At 46.3% G+C, this 25744-nt stretch overlaps 1 protein-coding gene across 5 annotated transcripts in view; it reads left to right on the forward strand.

Annotated features, from left to right (window-relative positions):
- The first annotated feature begins 7183 nt into the window (after positions 1 to 7183).
- Positions 7184 to 25744, forward strand: part of IGSF3 (immunoglobulin superfamily member 3) — a 93137-nt gene continuing 74576 nt past the window's right edge. For 3 of the 5 annotated variants that reach the window (XM_024257144.2, XM_054529053.2, XM_054529057.1), the window contains exons 1-2: positions 7438 to 7575; positions 8227 to 8899. In XM_024257144.2, coding sequence (XP_024112912.2) covers positions 8857 to 8899 — 43 coding nt within the window. In that variant the 5' untranslated portion in view covers positions 7438 to 7575; positions 8227 to 8856. Of the gene's footprint in view, positions 7273 to 7437; positions 7576 to 7679; positions 7823 to 8226; positions 8900 to 25744 lie in introns of those variants that run through there. The other 2 variants (XM_054529051.2, XM_054529049.2) reach the window with 2 other exon arrangements.

The following is a 25744-nucleotide window of genomic DNA, read 5'->3' on the forward strand; positions in this document are numbered from 1 at the left end:
TTCCAGGCTGCAGTGAACTATGATTGTACCACTGCATTCCAGCCTGGGAGGCAAAGCAAGACCCTAGCTTTAAAAAAACAAAAGCAAAAACAAAAAAAAAACCCAGTCACCTCCATTCCTATAATCTCTGCTTCATTTTTCTTCATAGCATTTCTCACATCTGCAAATGATTGCATATTTGTCTGCTTACTTATTTATTGTCTTTCCAACTAGAACTTATTCATTCAACAAATATTTGTTGATTACATCCTATGTGCTAGGCATTATTCTAGGCATTGGACCAACACCAGAGAACAAGACAGACCAGATTCCAGCCCACAGCTTACATACCCAGGGGAAGATGACCATAAACAGAGAAACAAATAAAGAATATAAACTCATGAGTATAGGAAACTCGCCTGCTTTCTTTACCACCCCAGGGCATAGAACAGCGCTATATGTTAACTGAATTTATTAAGCTTTTGTCCTGACATTATTTTTCAGTATTATTGAATCCCTGGTATTTTGACTGTATTGTTGGTATACTGCTTTTTCCCTCTGAAATATGTAGCATTTCAAGCATGTTAAGGGTTAAACACACTCGCATGTCAGCCTGGAAATATAATCACCATTTATTATATTACTGTTATGGGAAAATATGTTCTGAGTTCCAAATAATTAACTTCCAAGTGAACTTTTGGAAACTGACAGCCAAATTCATATATATTTGGGTGAGATTTGCCAATGTCTTTGCACTCTTTTACAGGGAGAGGCAACATGCCAGCCAGATCAGGCCAGACAGCCCTGGCGACTAGTGGGGTAACAGATGTCTCAGAAAAAACACCCCATCTAGAAGGCTCCATTCTGCTGTAATCTCGTGGTTGTTTGGATTCTTAGAATCTCAGATATATGGTGACACACTTTTCCCTGTGCAAGGACAGACGCTCTGTGATCAAACTAACATCTTTTCATTGGAGAGGCCAAGCCAAATTCTTACGAGTCCTCCACCTGGACCACAGCATGGTTGAAAATGGCAGCCAGCCCAGGCAGACAGCCCAGCTGCCCTGGGACGTTGAGAGAGAGAGACTGGGGGTCAGCCAATCTAATTCAGAAAAGCTACTCCAACGTGACAAGCGTCATGGCTTTCAGCCTACCCACAGGTTTGGGTTCTTTAAATTCTTTAGCAAAGGGAGGGAGGCCATACAGGGAAGAGCACGGGCCAAGAGCCAGAGCTGGATGTAAGGAGACGCAGATCCAAGGCTATTGAGTTAAGAAAAAAATCAGGATTTGCTGAGATTTTGGAAAAGACGAATGGAGAGTCATTAAATGCCCAAGGTTTGGGGCTGGGAAAGATTGGGAGCCTGTTGACCGTGGTGAGGACTAAGTTCAGAATGGAATACTGGTAGAAGAGATGAGCTCCTCTGATTCTTTTGATCTGGAGTCAAGCTATGTAGTTGAGGGAATTCTCAATCCAAATCAAAAATGGACTTGGACAGAGGAGATGGGATCATCAATCTGTGAAAATCCATCATAAAATTTTGACCTGAAAGACCCCTTTTAAAAGTTTTCTTAGACTAGTCTCAGACATATGTTCAGAAATAGGATCTTCTAAATGGTGCCTGGGAATCTGCACTTTAAATGCTTTGGGAGTAACTCATGCACAGCCAGTTTGGGACTTTCTCACTAGTCTAATCATCTAATCAATCTCTTTTTTTTTTTTTTTTTTTTTTTTTTTTGAGACAGAGTTTTGCTCTTGTCACCCAGGCTGGAGTACAATGGCGCAATCTCGGCTCACTGCAACCTCCGCCTCCTGGGTTCAAGCGATTTTCCTGCCTCAGTCTCCCAAGAAGCTGGGATTGCAGGTGCATGCCACCATGCTCAGCTAATTTTTTGTATTTTTAGTAGAGACAGGGTTTCACCATGTTGGCCAGGCTGGTCTCGAACTCCTGACCTCAGGTGATCCACCCGCCTCAGCCTCCCAAAGTGCTGGGATTACCGGCATGAGCCACCGTGCCTGGTCATCATCCTCATTTTACAGAAGAAACTTAGGTCCAGAGAGGTCAAAACACAGCATAAGCAGCAACTGGAAGCTAGAATTTCTGACTCCTGGTTTCCTCTCCTTAAACCATGTAAAGTACATGATTAGTGAAGAGAATAGCTAATGAACACTGAGAACTAAATACCAGGCATTTTGCTAAGTTCTTTCCATATGTCAATTCATTTAATCTTTCCAGCCTCCCTTCGAGGGCAGGTGTGGTATTTGTTATCCCCTTTTACAAATGAGGAACCCAGAGTAAGAGAGGTTAAGTAACTTGACTGGGGAGTTAGGTGTCAATAAGTGCAGATCTGGGACACAAGCCCAGGCATTCTTCTTCAGATTTGCTCTTCACCGTCAGCCAAGAAAATAAGCTAACACAGCACAGGAGTTTTGTGAGGAAAGAAGAATGTGAGCTGAATACAATCTTATTTCCCCCTCTGGGATAAAGTCGTCTTCGAAGCTCCATCGGGGGCGGGGTCTCAAATCCAGACCCTTCTCTAATGCTAGATAGCGCATCTCAGGTTCTGAACACCCACCTGTGGATAAAGCCTTTGGGGACTACCCACTGGCTACCCTGATCTCAAGATATCATAGTCACTTCTCTCTCTCTCTTTTTTTTTTAAAGACAGATGGTGGGCCTGGGCGCTGTGGCTCACACCTGTAATCCCAGCACTTTGGGAGGCCAAGGTGGGTGGATCACCTGAGGTCAGGAGTTCGAGACCGGCCTGACCAACACGGTGAAACCCCGTCTCTACTAAAAATACAAAAAAAATTAGCCAGGCATGGTGACGCACACCTGTAGTCCCAGCTATTCAGGAGGCTGAGGCAGGAGAATTACTTGAACCCGGGAGGTGGAGATTGCAGTGAGCCAAGATTGCGCCACTGGACTCCAGTCTGGGCAACAGAGTGAGACTCCGTTTCAAAAAAAAAGACAGATGGTGTCCTGTGTAAATTATTCCTAGTCTTCGGCTCTGGGGATCCTTGCCTGTGTAGGAGGGTAATCACCCAGAAGAAAGCTGGCTCTCAGGAGAATTGTTGAGTGGGACACTTTTAGCTCCAACTTGGCTCTTTTGTGAGGTAGGGAGGCTTTGCTCTTTTCATTTGGCATTTTGAAGTACATTAAGAACAATTAACATCAGTTGCTTGCGAGTACACAGTATCAGGCTATCCTTAGACAAAATGCCTTGGCTTCAATCTTCTTTCAAGTGATGAAGAATAACTTGGCTAACATCCTTCATTTTTTTCCCTTAAAACATGTAACTCTATGCCATTTGTGGTTTTATGTTAGCCTTTTGGTTATAGCTATTGGTAGGTCTAGAAACCTCAAACTGATATAACCACTTGGCCATATCTTATCCACGAAAAAATTTTGTGTTGGCCCCCCCACAGTGTTTAATTAGTTAATTAATTAGTTAATTTGTTTGCCCTCTCAACCCAGCTTTTCCTTACTCTAGGAAGAACTAGAAAGAGAGGGATTAATTTATTTTTGAAACACTAGTTTCCAATGAGCAAAATTAAGAATAATCTTTTTTAATGTGGATTTCCTGATTCTCTTAAAAAGTAGGAAAATCAGGCAACACCACACCTTCCTTCCCAGGAGCAACCCTTTGCTGAAGCTGTGCGTGTTCTTTCAAGCTGTGCCCTGGGTGCACGGGGCCCCAGTACTCCCTGGCACTGTGCTTCAGCTCGGCTTCTGCAGGCTTCTGCATTTAACTCCCTGATGGACAAGATCAAGGGGTCTTCCAAAATGTCCAAAATAAACAACTGATTCCAGGCCAGTGCAGTAGAGCTTTCAAAATTCAAATGCAGAATGTTTTGAAGCAAGCTGGAATGTTCAGCCCGGGCACCAGACATTGCCGACTGGGGACTTCGGTGCACTCCTCTCCTTTGACATCTCTCCTTCCCTTAGGATTCTTTCTTCCTTTCCCTCCCTCCCTCCCTCCCTCCCTCCCTCCCTCCCTCCCTCCCTCCCTTCCTTCCTTCCTTCCTTCCCTCCCTCCCTCCCTCCCTCCTTCCTTCCTCTCTTTCTCTTTTTCTTTCTGACAGAGTTTCACTCTTGTTGCCCAGGCTGGAGCTTGTTGCCCAGTCTGGAGTGCAATGGCACGATCTTGGCTCACTGCAACCTCTTCCTCCCGGGTTCAAGAGACTCTCCTGCCTCAGCGTCCTGAGTAGCTGGGATTACAGGCATGCACCACCATGGCCGGCTGATTTTTTGTATTTTTAGTACAGACAGGGTTTCTCCATGTTGGTCAGGCTGGTCTTGAACTCCCGATCTCAGGTGATCTGCCCACCTCAGCTACCCAAAGTGCTGGGATTATAGGGGTGAGCCACCGTGCCCAGCCTCCAATTCACTTCTCTGCCTGTTGATGAGCTCCTGAAGGGGCCACCATCACATCACTGTTCAGGACTCATTTAATCGTTTCTATGTCTGGAGGGCAGAGGCATTCTTTTAAATTATACTTTTGTCTTCCCATCCAACACTTTGCACAGTTCTTTGCATATCATAGATGTGGAAATTAGAAAGAATGCCATGCTGGGAATCAGCCATAACACATCTGGGTGGTGATGGAAGTCAAGGGTTGAAAGATCATCCAGAAGGATGCAAGGGGCCAAGTAGTATGAAGAGAGGCAGGTTGAGATTGAAAGAACGAGTAATAGAGAAGGGATAATTGAGTACAGGAGTTCAAGGATGAAGGCCTAGGCAGAGGCCTCAGAAAGTGCAGTCTTGCACCTTGATGGGGGTGCACCTTGGTGGGGGTCAGAGAGTTCCAAAGCAGGCTGAGATGGCCCTTCTGAAAGATTCCTTGACTCTTCTCTTTCTCTCCCCCTCCATATTCAGTTCTTCAGAGAATTTCATTGACTCTACTTTCTAAATGCTTCCAGACTCCACCCATTTCCACAACCTGCATCAATACCACCCTAGTTTAAGCCGTGATCATCTCTCACCTGCGCAATGGAAAGAACCTCCCATTCAGTGTCCCTTGTCCACCCCTACCATCTGATGCTCTATTCTTACCCAGCAGCCAGAGTGAGCCAAGCTCCTCAGGTTAGAAGGTCCTACTAGATTTGGCCTCTTTGACCTCTCTGATCACATTCCTCCTTCTCCTTCTGTTTTATGCCATTTCAGACACACTAACACACCTTTAATTTTCTGAACATGTTATGGGGCTTTGTACTTGCTGTTCCCTGCACTTGGAATGTTCTTATTCCAGAAATCTCCAGCGCTCACACACTCCCTGTAATCAGGTCTCTGCTCAAATGTCACTTCCTCTGAGGGGTCTTTTCTGACCATCTCACCTAGCAAAGAGTCCTTCTTCCCACTGGAACCCCCAAACATACACACTATTTCTTTTCTTTTCTGTTTTTTATTTGTTTGTTTGTTTGTTTTGGAGATACTCTCGCTCTATTGCCCAGGCTGGACTGCAGTGGTGTGATCTCAGCTGGTTGCAACCTCTGCCTCCCAGGTTCAAGCGATTCTCATGCCTCAGCCTCCCAAGTAGCTGGGACCACAAGTGTGCGCCACCATGGCTGGCTAATTTTTGTATTTTTTGTAGAGACAGGGTTTCTCCATGTTGGCCAGGCTGGTCTCGAACTCCTGACCTCAAGTGATCCACCTGCCTTGGCCTCCCAAGGTGCTGGGATTACAGGCATGAGCCACTGTGCCCGCCCACACATTTCTTCACTTTTCTTCAGAAACGTTACATTATATTATATACTTGTTTCATTGTCTGTGTTTCCCACTAGAATGTAAGCTTCATGAGACCAGAGACTTTTCTTGACACCGTAGGTGCTCAATAAATAAATGAAGGAGTCTAGCAGATGGGAACTGAGAGCTGCCAGAGTCACGGGTGTCTCTGGGAAAGAGGTAATAATTAACACACAAGGAAAGATTCCTGGCTGGGCACAGTAGCTCATGCCTGTAATCTCTGCACTTTGGGAGGCTGAGGCGGGCAGATCACCAGGTCAGGAGTTCAACACCAGGCTGGCCAACATGGTGAAACACTGTCTCTACTAAAAGTACAAAAATTAGCCGGGTGTGGTAGTGCACGCCTGTAGTCCCAGTGACTCGGGAGGCTGAGGTGGGAGAATCACTTGAACCCGGGAGGTGGAGGTTGCAGTGAGACAAGATTGCACCACTGCATTCCAGCCTGGGTCACAGAGTGAGAACCTGTCTCTTAAAATAAAATGAAAAATAAAACGTATATCTGATAACCATAGTCCCTTACTCAACACCTTCAGTGGCTTCCCTATGGTCCCAACCCCTTAACACACCATACAATGCCCTCTAGGTTCTTGCACTCGATTTCTTCTCAGCTCATTTCTTGTCACTTCTCTCCTACAGTCAAGTTTGGGCCCAGCAGACCGTCCTGGTCCTCTAACTGGGCTCCTTTCTGGGCCTGCAGAGGTGCTGTTTCTTCAGTCTGCGATTCCTTACCTCCCCTCTGTCTCCTCCTCGGCTGCTGCCTTCTGCTCTTTGGCATTCAACCGAGTTTTCCTTTCCTCTGAGAAGCCTGGGACCCACCCCGACCAAAGCTCCCTCCTCCTTGCCCCTCCCCCAATAACACAGGGTTGGGGTCTCTGCATTTGCTTCCTCAACACTGTACTTTTCTTGTAATGTCTATTTTATGGTCTGTGTCCCCACTAGACTGCAAGTTGCATGAGGGCAGGGCCGTCTATTCTGCTTTGGTCGCCTCGTGACGGTGTCTACCCAGCAGGTTGTGTGTGTTGGGTAAGTAGTGAGAAAACGATAAAGCACTTGCTTTACAGGGCGGTTGGTCATAAAATAATAATAGCTTATATTTACTGACCACTTATGATGTATCAGGCACCATTCTAAATGCTTTACAAGTATGTCACAGATTTCTCCCATAACCCTCTTAAGTAAGGGTTATTTCCTCCACATAGCAGATGGGGAAATTGAGGCACAGAGAGGTTAAGTAACTTGGCCAAAGGCCACAGCTAGGAAGTGGAGGAACCTGCGTTAGAACCCAAGCTGTTTCCAGAGTCCAAATTCTATCCAAGAGTGAAGTGCAATATGGGGTTCCACTTCATGAACAGATTCAAGTCTCCAGCAAAGGGCTTTGTTTTTGTTTCCAGGAGGAGGGACGAGCTTCCGTGCCGCCGGCTTCCCAGGTTATGGGTCGCCCGCTGGGCTTTGGAAAGGGCCTGTACATCTCGCCGGCGGCCCCGGAGTCTCGGTGTGAAGCCCCGATTAACTTTCCGGGCTGCTCGGCCCACACGCCAACCCTGCCCAGGTACTCCGGTCCCCCCCGGCCACCCGCATGCCCCCGCCAGGCCCGGGGCCGGGACTCGCGTCTCCAGGGGCTGGGCCGGGGGCGGGGCCGGGCCGCTCTCCGAGGCCGCCGCCCTGGCCCCGCGCTCGCCTTGCCGAGTGCAGCGGGCCGGGCTGGAGCTGGAGGGGCGGGGACTCGGGAGGGGCCGCAGCGCGGCTGCTGGTGCCGTTGCGGGAAAGAGGAAGCGGCGCGTCCCCTGAGGCGTGCGCCTGGACGGACTGACTGACGGACCGACGCGCGCGGAGGGAGAGGGCCAGGGGCGAGGTCAGGCTCGGCGGGGGCGCGGGCGGCGCCGGGAGGGGGCCCCCGGGAGGGAGGCGGGGAGCGGGGAGGAGGAGCGGGGAGGGGGAGCAGGCCCGCGTCGGCTCCGCTCGGGGTCGGGCCCGAGACCCCTCCCCTGGCTGGGCGGGCGCGCGGCGAGCGCGCTCCGGCAGCTGAAAGCGGAGCTCCGGACTCCCTCCTTCCCCGGTCTCTTCTCTTTCCAGTCATCGAGAAATAAACACCCTGGAAGGTAAAACAATAGCGGGGCCACCTGGGACGCGTCGCGCGCAGAGCTCCCACGGTTGGGGCGGGGGCCGGGAGTCGCGGCCGCACCGCAGAGCCCCTTCGCGATTTGCCCTGGCGGAGGGTGGGGCTACCTGCGGCGCCCGGGCTCGGTAGGAGGTGAAGGGAATTCCCAGGAGTGAAGCATTTGGTGAAAGTATTTCAGGAACAATCGGGCTTCCCACTGTTGCCCTGCTCTGGGCAGGGAAACTGAGGCGGAGGGAAAGACAGAGACTTGCCCAAGGTCAGAATGCAGAGGTTGACTGTCCTGGTCCAGGAACCGGACCCAGGTGTCCGGACCAGCTCAGCGCTCAGCCCCAGTGGGTTTTGCAGCTTTGCCTTTGATAAAAATCTCTGTTGTGTTTGTTTTAGAAATCTGCTCGTGCTGGGGGACCGCTTCAGGGCTCCCGAACGCCAACTTGCTTCGTGTGCCCTAGGCAGGCGTGGGGCAGGTGGCGCCTCCGTGACCTACCACCATGGATGGAAACGGACTTTTTGGTGAAGAAACCCAAACGGTTGATGCCAGGCAGGGTGATTTGGCCGGCAAAGGTTTTGACGAAACCTGCCCTGTTCTCTCTGGGGAATCCGAATGAGGGAGATCACAGACACCTTCACTGGGAAGCCAAGGACATTTCTGTATAATCAGTGGATGAAAGGATTTTCTCAGACTCTTTTTTCCTTGCTCCTGGAGGATTAATCCACTACAGTCTGCAATTTCAGTGGAAACTGCAAGGCACATGATGTGGCAGGAGCCGGGAGCGACTTCGGAATTGTTGTGGACCCTTCCTGTAGCATAGGGGAGTTTTCACACTTGCCTCCACTCCTCCCCTTCCCCCCAACTCCTTCCTTCTGATCTCTTCTTTTTAATCTGTTCCCATTTTCCGAGTTAAGTTCTATTTCCAAAACTGTTCTCTGGAGCTATAAGTGGATTGCCAGAAATGAGAGATTAGGAGCTGGGAGAAGAGGAAGCGCCTTGTGTTGTGTCTCCTGGAGGCTGCCGACATGAAGTGCTTTTTCCCGGTGCTGAGCTGTCTGGCTGTGCTGGGTAAGTGGCTCTGCTTATCAGTGCAATCGATGTGAAAGTTTAACCTGCTCTTGGTTCCTGTAATTTCTTGTGGTTCTTTTTCATCAACACTAGGGTTTGGGGGACACCAGGAGGCGGTCGGTGTGTGTCACAGGTTGGAGTAGAGTACGAAGAGGCCCGTTTCTGACCCAAGAGCAACGGTGGAATATCATTTGTTATCTATAAGAAGGAACATTTGCTGTTCTTAAAGTGTCTGTCTTGGGCCCTGGGGTGAGGTCCTGCATCTGCACATCTGTGGTTTAGGGACTTCACATGGCTGGTGGGCTGCTGTCTTGTAGCATGACAAACATGGATGCTCTGGTGTTTTCACTTCTTTGTTGGGCTGCATTGATTCCTAATTGGGAGTGGGAACATAATTCCCTTCTGTCTCGAAAGTTGGTTTGGGTGATAATGATGGTGCCTTTTTTGAGGTGGAAATGGGAGTAAGTGGGATGGGGGTTGAAGGGATGCTTTGCCTACCTGAGTGGTCTGAAGGCTAAAAATGTGAGGGCACTAGTCCTGTGTCTGCTCACCAAGGAAGCTTAGATCGTAGTTCTGGGAGAAAGAGAGCCTGAAGAAAAGGAAGCTGCCTGGTAGGGGAGATTTTAGGATTGGCTTTTGTGCTCCCACAAATCAGAATGCCTAGAGTGGGAAGAAGAAACTATGGCCCTGAGAGGTGAACCTTTGACACCCCTCTTAAGGATCCCCACCCCAGTGAAGAGGTCCCTCTGCTCAACAGTTGCCTATTCTTTTTATGCCATTGAGCACTGTCTTCAGCGTGCTATCTTAGAACACATCTCAGGTCTAGGATAAACTTCATCGCCAGGATTTGGTGCCATTCTCTTTCCCCGTCTCAGACCTCATACATGAGCACACCCCCTGCCCTCTCTGTAAGGCTCGGTCCTCTGCATTCAGAAGGGATTATGATTGTTGCCTACAGGGTTCACGTCTCCAAATCTAGGTGTCTTGCACGTAGGGAACTTAGGGTGATCTGTTGGCAGTGGAGATTGCTTCCATGCATTGTCTACACCCTTGCAGTAGGTAACAGGTGTGTGGGAAGAGAATGGACTTTAGAATTAGAGGACTTGAGTTCCTATCCCAGCTTCACCATGATTGACATCTGAATGTCAATAAAACAGAAACAATAAAACAAGGGAAGGTGTGACAACTAAAGGATATAAGGTGTCCTAAATGCCTTGACTGCCTTAAATAATGTCTGAAACTCATAATAGATTTGTTCAGTCAGTGGTTCTCAAACTCTCGTGTGCATGTTGGAATCACTGGGGAAGCTTTTAAAAATTCTGATTTCAGGCAACAACGCCAGATCAGTGAAACCAAACTCGCTTGGGGGGGTGGGACCCAGGTCTCAGCCTTTGAGCTATCTCAGGTGATTCCATGCATGGTTCAGTAGAGAACCAGTGGGAGAGTTCACTAGCGCCAGTGCCCTACCACCCAATGCATGCAGACACCCTGCTGGCAGTGAGTTTAGTTAGTCTTCTGTTCAGCTGTGGGCTGGGATACAGGCAGTGTCTCCATGTCACCTGTATGCTCAGGCAGAGTCAAGAAGGCAGGGAGCCCTTCATTTGCCAGTCTCTTCCTATTGGATCTGTATTTGTTGTACTGTATGTGTCATTCGCTTAGTGTCTGGGTTTAAATCAGCAATTAGTGATTCATGTGGATTCAACAGGACACAAACAAGGAAAGCCCTTGGGGAGATTTGGATGTGGGGTGGGGTGTGTGGCTAAGGCAGGAAAGAGGGCTGAGTGGCAGGGTGGGGCCCAGGGCAGGAGAAGTAACCATCAATGGGAAAACAAGGCAATGTGACATTTGTGCCTTTTGTTTCTTCTGGCTGCTCAAGTAATGTAAGGCTGCATGCTGGTCCCCGTGCTGTTCGCTCTCTGGGCCACTCTGTGGAGTGGAGCTCGGGCCCTGGCACCTGGCAGGTGCTGTCATTTTCCCTCCACCCTCATCTTCATGTGTAAACAGGTGCCATGGAGGAAAACGAGCATCAAAGTGGCTTTAAAGGGGCACAGTGGCAGACACCCGGATGCTGGCTGAAGTGGGAAGGTTTGGAAGCGTAGGCATGCATGTGGATCTCTGCCTGATTTGGAGCCCCACTGGTGGAACCTCATCTTTCTCTTCACCTGATGGCTGTCAGTATGGCAGGAAGGAGGCCTGGCTACTACTCTCCTAATCTGGGAGAGATACAAGGCGTTTGGGGAGGGACCAAAACCCATGTTGGGGTCTTATTTCCTGCTTGTCTTCTGATGTGGTCTGGTTCATGTGTCAGCATTCTTGCTGTGTAATGTGAATTAATGTGTAGTATGAATTTAAAACGGCAAAGAATCCCAAGGTTTTAAGCCCATGTAGGTCACATGCCTGGAATAAAATTTTGTTTATAAAAGTTGGATAAAGCTAAGTGCTCTGAAAGTGAGACCGATGCAGGTACCAGCCTCTAGAAATGGCAATTTTAGTTAGAAAACCCTGGACAGTATGTGAGGGGTACACAGGGTAAATCTCGGAGACGCTTTCATCTCCCTCAACATCACAGACCTGTGCTTTTCTGCACCTGTCCTTTGCCAGTGTCTGGGATTGGAATCAGATTCCTCTTGTTCTGTCTGTTGGGATACTGATTCCTGCTTATGTCTTTGTCCTACCCTTTGTCTTTGTACCTACCCCCTTGATCTCTGTGTGTTGTTTCCTTCTGTCCTAACCCTAGGTGCCTCACCCTGTAAGGGTTGTGGTGGCAGTGCATGGCTCTGCCACCACAACCCTTGGTTCCAATTACAAAGCCACTTAAGCCTGGCCCTGGTTGAGCCATGAGGGGTGGTGAAGTCTCTACTTGAGGATAGATGTAGCCAGAGGGGCAGAAGATGAGAGAGAGAATAGAGGCTGGTACAGTGGTAGGAAGGGAAGGGTGACTGGAAATGTGCCTCTGTCTGGGAGCAGCCTGCATGAGTGACAATGACATGGGAAGATGACAGCAATGTGGGAAAGAGAGCATAGGATTTGTGTCTGTAAGAACAGGAAGGAAATTCTCGGGAAAGATGAATATAAGGTTTAGATACATACAGCACATTTTGATTTTGTGTAGCCAGGATGAGTTATATACCTCCCAGACCGGTGCTGATGTTGCAAACAAGATTAAATAGCTTTAAAAGTGTTAGCAATGAAAAAAATGTAGGAGATTGGGACATCTGAGAACCTGTAGATGGCAAATGATCATTTGTGTTCTGCTCCAGAGGGAGAGAAGTTCATTTGTAGAGTTTGGGAAGTCTCTTCTTTGAATACGGTAAGGCTGAGGAAGCCATCTCTTACTTCCCAGTTAGTTAGAAAAGGCTTCTGAAAGGGATTGAAAGAAACTTTGAAGTACTGATGGGTGTGACCTCAGAGGCAGGGCTGGAGTGATCAAAGGCAGAGGAGAAAGAGGAGGCAGAGAAAAGTGAGATGGTTTGGAGCAATCAGGAGAAGGGTTCTGAAAGAAGGGGATGAGGATTGTGATTTATGGATGAACAAACACCACTGTCCTAATAGTTGTCCCAGAGGTAGTGCATTTCCCTTTCCTGGGGACCATTTGACAAGGGTGCAGGAGAAGGAAATTCTTGTCAGGAGTCCTTGGCCTACTAGGATGTCTTTCAACTGTGAGAATCATTGAGCTACCTCTAGGTACCCAGGGCTGTGTTAAGATGTTGCCATCTTCTACAGTTTTCATGGCAGCAAGACTGCTGGTACTTCCATAATGGCAGTAATATCAGTTCTCCTAACTCTAGCCCTTACTGTGACCCAACTATATCAATCAGTCTTCAAAACAACCCTGTAAGATAGATACCTTGCATTATCACATTTTTATAGATGGGGAGATTGAAGCTTAGGGAGGTGAAGTAACTTGCCTAAGCTGGGCATGGTGGCTCATGCTTGTAACCCCAGCACTTTGGGAGGCTGAGGCGGGTGGATCACTTGAGGTCAGGAGTTTGAGACCAGCCTGGCCAACATGGTGAAACCCCGTCTTTACTAAAAATACAAAAATTAGCCAGGCGTGGTGGCACATTCCTGTAATCCCAGCTACTCGGGGGGCTGAGGCGGGAGAATCGCTTGAACCCAGGAGGCAGAGGTTGCAGTGAGCCGAGATGGCGCCGTTGCACTCCAGCCTGGGCAACAAGAGCAGAGCTCTGTCTCAAAAAAAGAAAAAAGTCACTTGCCTAAGATAGATTGCTGACAGTGTTGGGGCTCCAAGCTCCTGCTGTCTTGCTCCATGTGCATGCTGTCTGTTCCCAAGATGATTTCATGGTCCAAGATGACTCTTCTAGCCCCAGCCATCAGGAAGGAAGAAAAGGCTAGTGAAGGGTAGGACTTCTTAATGTAAGAATACTTCCTGGAAGTTATATACGTCACTTCCACTAACATTCTCATTGGCTAGAACCTAGTCATGTGACCTACTTAGCTGCAAAGAAGGCTGGAAAATATGCTTATCCTGAGGGTCCATGTGTCCTGAGAAAAACTTGGGATTCTATGACTGTAGGGAAAGGAGAGAACAGATTTTGGGGGACAGCTGCCTATCTCTGCCATAGTCACAAAGCTAAAAAGTGGCAGAGTAGGGTTTTGAAGCCAGGACCATTTGGTTCCAAATCCTGTGTTCTTTCATCTAATAAGCTATTCCCTTTGACTCTGAAGCTGAGCCTCTGGCCTCTAAGAAGGCTTGTTAGGAAGGCATGAATTAGATGAACCAACGTTTGTTTCGTAGGAAGCAACCTAAATCAGCATATAATTAAACACCACATGTTGTGGTTTTATCAGTGAGTATTAAAGTGTTTATAGAGTGCTTATGTGCCAGTCACTGTGCTAAACACTTTACGTAGCATGACCTTCTGTATAAAGTTCTTAAAGACCATCTCTGTCATGTTCATTACTGTAGTCCCAGAACTCAGCCTTGTGCCTTGCAAAGTAAGCAGGTGTTCAGTTATTTTATTTTTTATTTTTTTGAGATGGAGTCTCACACTGTTGCCCAGGCTGGAGTGCAGTGGCACGATCTTGGCTCACTGTAACCTCCGCCTCCTGGGTTCACGTGATTCTCCTGCCTCAGCCTCCAGAGTAGCTGGGATTACAGGCCCACACCACCACACCCGGCTAATTTTTTGTATTTTTAGTAGAGATGGGGCTTCACTATGTTGGCCAGACTGGTCTCAAACTCCTGACCTCGTTATCCGCCTGCCTTGGCCTCCCCAAATGCTGGGATTACAGGCGTGAGCCACCACACCTGGCCCAGTTAATTTTCTGATGAGTGAATGGTTTCACAAGGTAGGTGTTGTTTCTGTGTTGGCTTCCTTGATCAAGATAAGGAAATTCATGACACTTTTCCCTTGAACACAATTATGTTCAAAGGAAAAGAGTTGGAATTTGGCAGAATCTGAATTTGAATTCACATTTGTCTGATTGTAGAGCTTCTTAACCTTTTTCGTGTCATGGATCCTTTTGGCAGTCTGGTGAAGCTTATAGATCCCGTCTGAGCATAACATTTTAAAATGCATACGTGGCCGGGTGTGGTGGCTTATGCCTGTAATCCCAGCACTTTGGGAGGCCAAGGTGGGTGGATCACCTGAGGTCAGGAGTTTGAGACCAGCCTGGCCAATGAGCTGGGCGTGATGGTGCGCGCCTGTAATCCCAGCTCCTCAGAAGGCTGAGGCAGGAAAATCCCTTGAACCTGGAGGTTGCCATGAGCTGAGATTGCACCACTGCACTGCAGACTGGGCCACAGAGCAAGACTCTGTCTCAAAAAAAAAAAAAAAAAAGCATACATAGGCCAGGTGTGGTGGCTCACTCCTGTAATCCTATCACTTTGGGAGGCAGAAGCAGGGAGATCACTTGAGCTCAGGAGTTCAAGACCAGCTAGGCAACATAGTGAGACCCCATCTCTATCTACAGTTTCCTACAGAGATCAAAGTAAAGTTCAGTGTAGGTGGTTGTTGGGGAAGTCACTCAGGAAGAGGACATGGGCTGAGTGTTCAGAAATGGTCAGGATTTGGTTGGGGAGGGCATTCTACTCCCAGTTAAGTCCTGATAATGCAAAGGCCTCAGCAGGCCTTTTACAGATTGGAGAAATGACTGTCAGTGGTTTTAAGGATCAGTTTAGGCAGGATGATGCTGGATGCAGAAAATTGGTTTGAATTATAATGAGTTTGGGATTTAGGCTTAAAGTAAGTCCCCAGAGCCCAGGCCACTGCTGCTGAGCCCCGGCCTGGGAACTGGAGGAAGCAGTCCCAGTTGCTGACCTCTCATGGTCCCTGGCTTCGGGTGTGCAGTGCATCCTTAGTTATGACTCCTTGATTAATATTTTTAGCTTCTGGCCGGGCATGGTGGCTCATGCCGATAATCCTAGCACTTTGGGAGGCTGAGGCAGGAGGATCACTTGAGCTCAGGAGTTTGAGACCAGCCTGGGCAATATAAAAAGACCTCATCTTACTAAAAATCAAAAACATTAGCTGGGCATGGTGGTACACACCTGTAGTCTCAGCTGCTTCAGGAGTTGAGGTGGGAAGAATTGGTTGAGCCCAGAAGGTTGAGGCTACAGTGAGCTGTAATTGCACTACTGCACTCTAGCCTGGGTGGCCCCCAACTCACACACACAAAAAAAGAGCGAGACCCCATCTCAAAAAAAAAAAAAAAAAAAGGGAGTTCCTCATTTGCCATGAGTGGACACCTGCTTCTTTACTGCTTCAAAGTGAACACAGCTATTCCTTGTAAAGGGTTGGTTTTTACTTTAAGGAAATTTAGAACACCTGTGTGTGAATGCACCCTGATTTTTCAAAGAAATGAGTGGTTGCATCAAAATCAAGCTTATATTTGTGGAAAATCACATGTTGCCAAATTCTCTCATCAAGAACCCTTTATTAACTAACTAATTGTGGGCCATGGTGGCAGGCACTTAACAAAGACCATGGCAGCAGACCTCCCTCAACTGGAACCCTCAGTTAAGTGGGATTTTGTTTTTATTTTTGAACTCCACCTTCAGAAGGGCAAAAATCACAAGATGTGGTAGCAAGGGTTTATTCTAGAAATTAGCTTCCAAGCAGTCGTCAGCCCAGTCTGTATGTCTTCCGCGTCTATAATTATAGTAGCAGAAGAGAATGGTGAGCCTGGGGCACTGCAAGATCCTAAATCAAAGATTAAGTCATATTAACTCTACCCTGGCTGGAAAGTGGTCAGATGTATTTTAAAAAGCTTTATAATAGGCTTTCTAATAACGAGAGTTGAAGCAAAGTTTCCACTTAACCCTGTAATTAAATTCCCCACAAGACCCCATTTCCCATTATCCAGACGACCAAGACTTTGCCGAACACCACCTGTCCCTGCCCTCTAGGAGAGGTCATCCAAGGCCAGCAATGAAACAAACAGTCAATCAATTTGCAAATGGACAGGAGGACACTGACAGGATGTGTGTCTACTGGGGGAGAGAGGCCAGGCAAGGCTGTTCTTGTTTTCAGTTTAGCAGGAGGAGTGAAGGGGAGGCCAGAGTAACTCCTGAGTGGTCAATCTGGAAAGGCATTTTGGAAGGGCTGGAATTTTAGGCATTTTTCTTAAGTAAGAGGAGAGTGATGTCCTGTTGGAATTGTGGGGTAGAGGATATTCTGGGCACTTCTAAAGGTGTGGAGAAACCTGAATGTCCTGGGATGGGAACCCTAAAGGTGTAGATTTGTAAAAATTGGTGCAGTCAGTTGCCATGAGGACTGGGTATTTGGGCTAGAGACAGGTGGGTGACATCAGAAAGCTGTGAGTGGATATCCTGGAAGACCACTGAGAGGAGGAGCCAGGAATGGCACCTGACATTTCTGAAGGTGGGGGGCCCAGAGGTCAAAGCGAAGGGGGGCCTGTTTCTGTACCAAAGCAAGAGCTTCTGTGTATCCATCAAAACATAATCAGGTCAGGGGTGGTGGCTCACGCCTGTAATTCCAGCTCTTCGGGAGGCCAAGGCGGGTGGATCGCTTGAGGTCAAGAGTTCAAGACCAGCCTGACCAACATGGTGAAACCCCATCTCTACTAAAAACACAAAAAGTTAGCCAGACGTGGTAGTGGGTGCCTGTAATCCTAGCTACTTGGGAGGCTGAGGCAGGAGAATCTCTGGAACCTGGGAGGCAGAGTTTGCTGTGAGCTGAGATTGCACCATTACACTCCAGCCAGGGCAACAAAAGCAAACAAAACAAAACAAAACAAAAAAACTCCATCTCAAAAAAAAAAAAAAAAAACCCCATAATCAGAGCAGACATTCTAACAAAACTGAACTCAGAGAAATTAGTGATGCCTGCTTCCCGTCAACTTTCAGGTGTCCAGGCCTTCTCTTTATTAAAACAGAAAAAAAAATCTGATACCAGTTATGTGTTCTTTCTTTGATGTAGTGCAGTTTGCCCAGGCTTGCCTTAAGTTGGTGCTATTTTTGTGTATTTAATTCTGTTTTTGCATGTGACCCATTGTCTGATGCTTCAGAATGCAGTCTGCTGCCTCCTTTTTGATAGCAACTCTGAGAACACCGTCTCTGCTCTCGGCAGGGCACTGGGTACACCTGTGGCATCGCTGGTGCCATGGCATGAGGCAGGCTTCCCACTTCACTTCTCAAGGACCCATTTTATTAATTCTCCTTCCCCCAGGAGCTCCGTATTTTAAAATCTTTTGTTTCCCAGACAATTAGGGAGTAATGAAACCTTTTTTCCCACATGATAACCAGTATGATCATTCACACTTGATATAGTCCAGTTCTAAAGCAAAATTAGTCTAGTGGTCTGGGTTGCGGATGACCAAAGCACACATATGTTTGACCCATTAGGTCGCTTAGCCCTGTGGTTAGGGAAAGTGGGGTTATTGTTAGGTGATTTTGAAATCTCTAAGGTCATCAGCTTCCCAACCCCATGTGCTGCTTTGGGCCTTAGGAACCTTGGATAACCTGGGTGGTGTTTGCCCACTACTTCTTTGCATTGGTGACCTTGATTGACCTTGCTAGGTGGCACTTTTCAGCAGGGAGAGGAAAGGAGATGCAGAGTTGAGCAGCCATCATTTGCTGCGGGTCAGATCACACCTACCCTATCCCAGCCAGATACAATCTATTCCTTTTTAAAGAGACTTTCAGAGAATGAGATTTTACAATCTTTTTTGTATAATGCCCCCAAAAGGAAATCTTGATTTTCACTTAAGATTTGATTTGAAGTAAGTCATGATTTAGAACAGCAGATAAAATGCATTAGGGTAAAGTATTATGTAAACGTAAGGTGAAGAGATACTGGTTTCTACTTCAGGAGGTAGCTTATATTTGTTTGCTTTAATTAATTAATTAATTCATTCATTCATTTTTGAGATGGAGTTTCGCTCTGTTACCCAGGCTGGAGTGCAGTGGCACAATCTTGGCTCACTGCAACCTCCGCCTCTCGGGTTTAAGTGATTCTCCTGCCTTAGCCTCCCGAGTAGCCGGGATTACAGGCGCCCTCCACCACGCCCGGCTAATTTTTGTATTTTTAGTAGAGATGGGGTTTCACCATGTTGGCCAGTCAGGCTGCTCTCGAACTCCTGACCTCAGGTGATCTGCTGCTCCAGACTCCCAAAGTGCTGGTATTATAGGCGTGAGCCACCATGCCTGGCCTAATTTTTGAATTTTAATTTTTTGATGGAGGTAACAGTGACTATAATTCTGTTACAAGAATGTAGAAAGTCACGCCTGTAATCCCAGCGCTTTGGGAGGCTGAGGTGGGCAGATCACAAGGTCAGGAGATTGAGACCATCTTGGCTAACACAGTGAAACCCCAAATATAAAAAAATTAGCTGGGCGTGGTGGCGGGCACCTGTAGTCCCAGCTACTCAGGAGGCTGAGGCAGGAGAATGGTGTGAACCCAGGAGGCGGAACTTGCAGTGAGCCGAGATTGCGCCACTGCACTCCAGCCTGGGCAACAGAGTGAGACTCCATCTCAAAAAAAAAAAAAAAAAAAGAATGTAGAAAGTAAAATGTGAAAGTTCCCCTCCTTGTCTATGCCCCTTATTGACTTTGATATAGATTCTTTATAGTTTGGTATATATTCTTCCAGACCCTTTTCTGTGTATATACTTACACAAATATATTTTTTCTGACATAAATGGAACCATGCAGAACATATTGTTCAACAACTTGATTTTAAAGGGATGATTTACTTCACTATTTTTTCAGGCTTAATTTTATGGCTATATCAGAACTGATTTGGTTATTTTATAGCTGGTTGAAGCTGTAATTTGTGAAATCATTGGGGAGTAGTGAGCCTCCTTCAATAACTATATAACAATAAATTTTGCTGTATCAGGAGAGCAAGTCATAATAAAAATATTACCCTTAAATTTTAATGTATTTAGTGAGAATAATTGACTTGTTTATTCTGCGTATTTTCTTAAAAAAACACATAAATTCATCAAATTAAGCATGTTCGTATTTTATTGACTATTTTACTATAATTTTGAAATTATGTTAAATTAAAATGAATCCTATTTGAAACCTGTTAAGATGACAACCATAAATACTTAGTTTAGTTAAGCATTCTTGTTTGTTCATGGACCAGAAAAAAAGTTTTCCTGTGTTTTCAATTCCCAAGTGACTCCTCCAGATAGAATGAACTGGACCCGAGTAGCCTTTAAGGTTGCTGGCTACAGGCTCAGCATTTAAGACTTTAACCCAAAGGAAGAGAACTTTTTTTTCTCAAGCCCTGCAGCAACTGTTATTGCTGTAAAAAGATTATCATTTCAAAGTGTTGGGTTACTTCTCACATTCACGGGAATGACTTTCTTTAAAACCTCTGGGAACAAGAGCAGTTTCTTGGATGGCTCACCTTTAGACCTGATTTTTAAAATAGTTGCTCTTTTGGAGAGATGGCTGTGGGATTCATGTGTCGTAGTCATCCCTTCTTAAACATCAGTGTTTGACTTTCTATCCCTTGTCCTGAGACCTCTGGGGGTAGCCCCTGTTCTAGTAGAATCTACTTCTAATACTTTCCTAAGAAGGCTTTCCCAAGAAGTTCATTCAACAAATAACCGAGTGCCTGCTACAAGCACTCATTGTTCTGTTATCTCCGGTGCCACAGAATTCACAGTCCAAATCATGACTAACATTTTAAGTAGTCACCTGATATGTATTTTTAATCTTTAATAAATAGAAGGATTAATTAAATACACTGTGACATTGGGGAACTCTTTTTTATTCCTAAGGTACATCTTTTTTTCTTGCCATTACTTAACCTCTTTTCTTCCTGTTTTGTTCTCAGCTCTCCTTTACAGCCATGAGTTACCAATGCCCGGTGCCACCACAAAGAGGGGGTATCTGTAGGAGTAAGATGATGAGTAGCAGTGATAAGGGGAGAGCGAGGAGAGGGGAGGGGGCTCTGAGGAGGCTAAAGGGCAAACTTTTATTCTTGAAAATACACAAATATCCCAAGTTCTGGGTGTGTGGAACGTCCTTATTACTGCTGGGGATGTTGCTTGTCTGTGGGAATTGGGAATTTCACACCTAGCTCTGAATTTCTAGGAAGCCTGAACAAAAGAGAAATAGAACTAGAGAAATCACGTACTTCCCACCAGAGAGGAGACACCATCCATACCAGAGGAGCCTCATATGGGGGGTGGCGAGGTTAAGGCCAATCCGTCTTCCCCACCTCATACTCTGCCTCCTGCAGTGTGGCTTCCCTGAGGGCGCCCTGGCAAGGGAGGGTGTGGGGCCCTCATCAGTATGGCTCTTACAAATTCCCAGAAGCTGCTGTAGCAGCTCAATGAGGGGCCGGCTCTTCCATGTCTGTTCCTTGCCAGATGCCCTCTCCCAATCTGGGGTTAACCCTAAGCAGGCATTGATCTGCACTTTTCTCAGAGTCACTGGTGACCTCCCGGGTAGCAAAGAGCTTCCCCCTTCTCCGTGAGCCCTCTGAGACTGCAGGACCCAGACAGTTGTAAATTCTGCCTGGTGGAAATTGCCAAGGCTCCAAAGCAGGCGCCTGCTGCCCTCAGGAGCCTCTGTGCAGGGCCATTCTTCTGCCTACAGGCAGCACTTCTCAGAGACCTTTCTGGTTTTCCTCTTCAGCTTTGTTTGGCAGTAGTTTGGTGTTGGTTTGGAGATGGTGGTGTGTTGGGAATTCTGCTTCACATAGATGGACACGTTTGTTAGCATGAGGAATGATGGTGCAGATATTCATTCCGGGCTTACCCCAAACTATGTAACCCTCTATGACATTGTTTAGAGATGATTTGCTGAACAGTTTCATAATGCCTTCTGATGTTTCAGTACAAAAAATAGCTTGCTGAACAATGTTACAATCTGTCTTCTGATATTTCATTACAAAGAAGCAAGAGGACATTCTGAGCACCCTGCCCAGTGCTTTCGCCTTCCCTCTGTTGGAGCAGGTGATTGGTTCCAGTTCTGCGTTTCGGCACCTCTGTGGCTGGGCATCCCTCTGAACTGTGCACTTCTAGAAGGGAGCAACAAGATAGAGAACTAATATGCCTCTAGGCCTGAGTTCATTTTGGAAGAATCTTTGTAGATTTCATGCCCAATCCTCTTATTTTAAAGGTGAATTGTCCTAGAGGGAAGAGAAAGACCATGGTGACCTGGGTGGGTAGAGGGTGGAAGGAGTACTGGAAAACTCCCCTAACAGGAGATGAGAAAGAGACTCTGGTGCACGTCATCTTTGTTTTAATTAAAACATTATGCAATACAAACATTCGCCTTCCCACTCTTCCCCCTACCACAGAGGAGCTGTAATTTCCCATATTTGGAATTTGGGGAGAGCTGGGCCTCATTTGAAGATAAGGCCAGATTCAGTCTCTGATTTGGGGGGAAGTAAGTAACTGAGAGAGCCTTGAGGACTGTGGTATTTATGGTGAATATATCAGAACTATATGTGCCTTCTTGTCATCATTTATTCAACACCCCTGATGTCCTAGAGCTGGTGCTATGCCCATCAGTAATCTGACTCTTGTTTTCTTCTGCATATTTTCCCTTTTGCAAATGTATAGGCATTCAGCTTTAATCAAGTAGGCTTTTTACTCTGTGATCTGTAACGGGGATGACTGAAGTCATGTGGAGGATTTTAAGTAACTAATCTCTTAAGACATTCAGAGCATAATCTTCCCTAGCCCGTGATCATCCTGCCTGCATCCGAGAGATTTGTGAGGCTCTGCAAAGGAGGCTGGATAGGGACTTTGGCATTCTTTGGAGAGACCGGGTGTCTTCCTTGCTGGTGACAGGTTTTTGTTTGCTTTTGGCATGGGGACAGGGCCTGCTGTTCATTTACCATGTCAAGAGAGTTCAAGATGCCCCATGAATGTGACCAGTGTGTTACTAAATCTCCATACTGGTACAGAGAACAATGGCAGGCCAAACACACATGAAGACACTGTCTAGGCTCATTGATGTTTATGCAGTTTGCATTCAGGACTGGTTCTCAGGGAGAAAAATAGGTAAGATCTGCAAAATAGATAAGAGAGGACTGCTGGTCAGTGGTGTTCCCTGACATTTTTCCCTGAATGATACCAGCTTAATCAAAAGATAAGGATCTAAATTTTTTTTGTGCTCTGCTTATAATTTGAGTGTGACTTCATATGTGTGTCATCTGTTGGACTAAATTGGATTGCAGTTGCTCTTCAAATTGTCATTCCTTTATTTTCTATTTCTACCTACTTCCTGATGTTAGCTCAGGTTCCTGCTACCAAGGTGTCTTGCAAAAGAATTTGGTGACTATTACTCTAAGTGAAGCCTTTGATACTTTCTCTTAATATGATGGTTAAACCTCCAACAATGTAGACTAATGAGGAAGATTAGTTTGAATTAGTAAAATATCTGAATTACCAAATATTTTTCAAGAACTTCACTGTTATTACTTTTAAGTAAATACTGTAACTCAAACTAGGCTAATAGAATGCCTAATAAAGATCCTTAGGGGATCCTGCTTTAGGAGAGAAATAAGAATGATTTGCAATTAGCACACCAATTGTTTATGTAAATGGAATTTCTGAAATACTAGACTGAGCTTGAAAACTGTTTGTTCTCTTAAGTATTTTAAATAGTCCCTATGAAACCCCTGTGCATGCTGGTAGTTGTTTATATGCTGTATAGAGACCTGTTTCATGAAGACCTAACTCAACCTTATCATCAGTATCAGAAATTCCAAGTTAGTGACGTCCAGGATCCTCACCTTCCACGATTAGATTAGATCTCTCTGCCAAATGCTTCCATAGCACATGCAATTGTCTGTTGTAACACTAATCAATACATTTAACAAATATACGATGTATTCTGCTATATGCTTGGCCAGTGTGTGAAATGGAGGAGACATAACCCTCATCTTTGTGTGGTTTATAGGCTAGCAAAGAAGTCAGGCAGTAAACAAATAAATGCATTTATAATTAATTACAATCCTGAAGTTAGATTGTACTTTTGTGAGTAATGGTTTAATAAACTAGATTTTAAGTTCCATTAAGATAGGGGTTACTTCTGTGTTGTTTGTCATGGTGTCCCAAATCCTTCCTTAGCCTACTGCCTGGCATAGAGTAAATATTAAGTTGAGCTTTATTCCCATTTTGATAGGTCAGTAGCAGTCGAATGTCAATAATGTCACATAGTTCAACTTAATAGTTGCTCAGTCAATATGTATTGAATGTTGAATGCATGTTGTAATCAATGATCCTACGGTAGGCTGCATTTAACACAGTTTTCTCTAGCCAAAGAAATGCTAGCTATGGTATTTGAAAAGGAATTCTAAAACTTCAAACAGCTAAAACTGGTGATCTGTGATATAGACTGTGGGACTGGATATCTGTGAGACTGGAGTGCGTTTTGTCCAGTATATTTTCTATACAGTTCTTGGTACATTTCCCAGCCTCAGGTGGGAGCATGTGTATTTGGGTCTGGAGTGCTTGTCAGTAGCCCAAAGAACCTGGGAAGAGTATGCTGGAAAGCTAAGATGGAAGGCAGGGATAGGAGCTGTTTGGCCTGAAGAAGAAAGAAGCAGGAAAGAGATATTGGCATAGCCAAAGAAGCCTTCCCTTTAAGTCCTAGTGTAGGGAGACACTTTTCCAGACCAGAGCTCATGAGATCATGCACTCATTCCACAGATTTGTGTGAGTCTGATGTGCTCAGTTATGGCTAGGCATGGGTGTTCCTTATTGTGAGCTTCCTTTTTGTTCCTGGAACTTCTGTCTGAAGGGTTGTGGGCTGGACTGTAGACCACTGGTCCTCAGAGGCAAGGGTTGAACTGAGGAGAAGGCCCCAGCTGGATCCTGCTGGGAGAAGCCCAGCACTCTGGCCTGGGGCCTGCTCCCTATCTGTGGAACTGGGAGTAGGGCCCAGGCTAGGGCTTAGATCAGAGCTTCCCAAACCTTCTGTGTTAAGAACGTTTTTGCATCTGTTTGGATTTCATGGCTCTTTTTCCATTTTCTGTGCACACATGTCCAATTGTACCACCCTATTATAATGCACACCCTTTTCTCACACCCACAGGATAATTTGTAGTTCCACAGCTATTTGTTGAGCATCCTTATCTGCCAGCACAGGATGGGGGTGGCAAGTGAGGGGAAACACAGATATGTGGTGTTGGTCCCTGCCTGTGGTAGACGTGATTGGTTACCTACAGTGGCTCTTCTTTTCTCTTCCTGCTGGCAGGACCCAGTTGGGTTGGATGCCACACCTCTCCCACATGCCACTCAAGGAAAGGTGACTCTGCCTCCAGCTCTAGGGTACGTGGTGATTGAGCTGAGCCTATCCTGGAGGCCTGTAGTTTAGACATGGGCGTGTGACATGGTTTTGGCCACTGAGGTATGAGAAGTCTGCTGGGAGATTCTGGGAAAGGTGTTTTTCATTGTAATAGGAAATGCAGAAGGGACAGCTTCTTTCACTAGATTTTCGGACATGAAGCAGCTGTCTTGTTGCAATGAGGAAAGCAGGTTTGTTGAGGCCAGCAGACGGGAAGAGATGGGAAAAACCCTGAGGGCCAAGCCCCTGAAGACTGAACAGTCCAATCTCCATACATTTTGTCCTCACGGTTGAAGCCAGTTGAGTTGGAGTTTTCTACTACTTATAGTTGAAGGCAACCTATATTAGACACTCCCTCAAAAGAGCATGAAATAGGATTTCTTCTTGTACCATTCAGATTATCATCAAAAAGCACATTATTCAGAGACAGAGCTTAGCCTTGTGGTAAGGCAGAAAGGAGAGAGGAAAGCAAGTTGGTAGGAAAGAGTTGAGTGAGGAGATTGTATTTTAAATGGATCCTGAGGTAGGATTAGGATTTGTGTGGGAGGAGCAGAAGGGCGTTCTGGGGAGAGGAATGGTGGCATGAGCAAACCTGTGAAGACAGGAATGGATGTGGCACTGCCAAAAAACAGGGAGATTATGTCCTGACTAATTCCATGGACAGAGTCTAGAGCACCTCAAATTGTGAGTTTATATGGTGACACGTGATTTATGCAGCGGGAAAAGTATTGCAGGCTCATGAACAGGGGAGAAAGGAATGAAAGTGGGCCTTGGGAAGAAGGATAAGGATTAAGTAACTGGTTACCAGGTTCATTGGAAGGGGAGGAAAGTAAAAGGCCAGTGACAAGTTCAAGCCACTGGAATAACTCACATTTGAGTTGATAGCAGTGCGGGGAGGGAGTGAAGCTGTCAAAGGAAGATTGTAATAAATTAATTGGCGAAGAAGGGTAAGATGGATATCTAGGAGAGGAAGATGGAAGAGGAAGATTTTAGGAAGATGCTGTTTGCTTTTTGCCACTGTGGCTTTGAGGTAATGAGGAAAGATCTAAGTAATGAGGTGTTGAATTCATTTGAAAATAGGGCTAGAGTTTGGAAAT

Source organism: Pongo abelii, chromosome 1, assembly GCF_028885655.2.
Source record: "Pongo abelii isolate AG06213 chromosome 1, NHGRI_mPonAbe1-v2.0_pri, whole genome shotgun sequence".
Lineage (NCBI taxonomy): Eukaryota > Metazoa > Chordata > Mammalia > Primates > Hominidae > Pongo > Pongo abelii.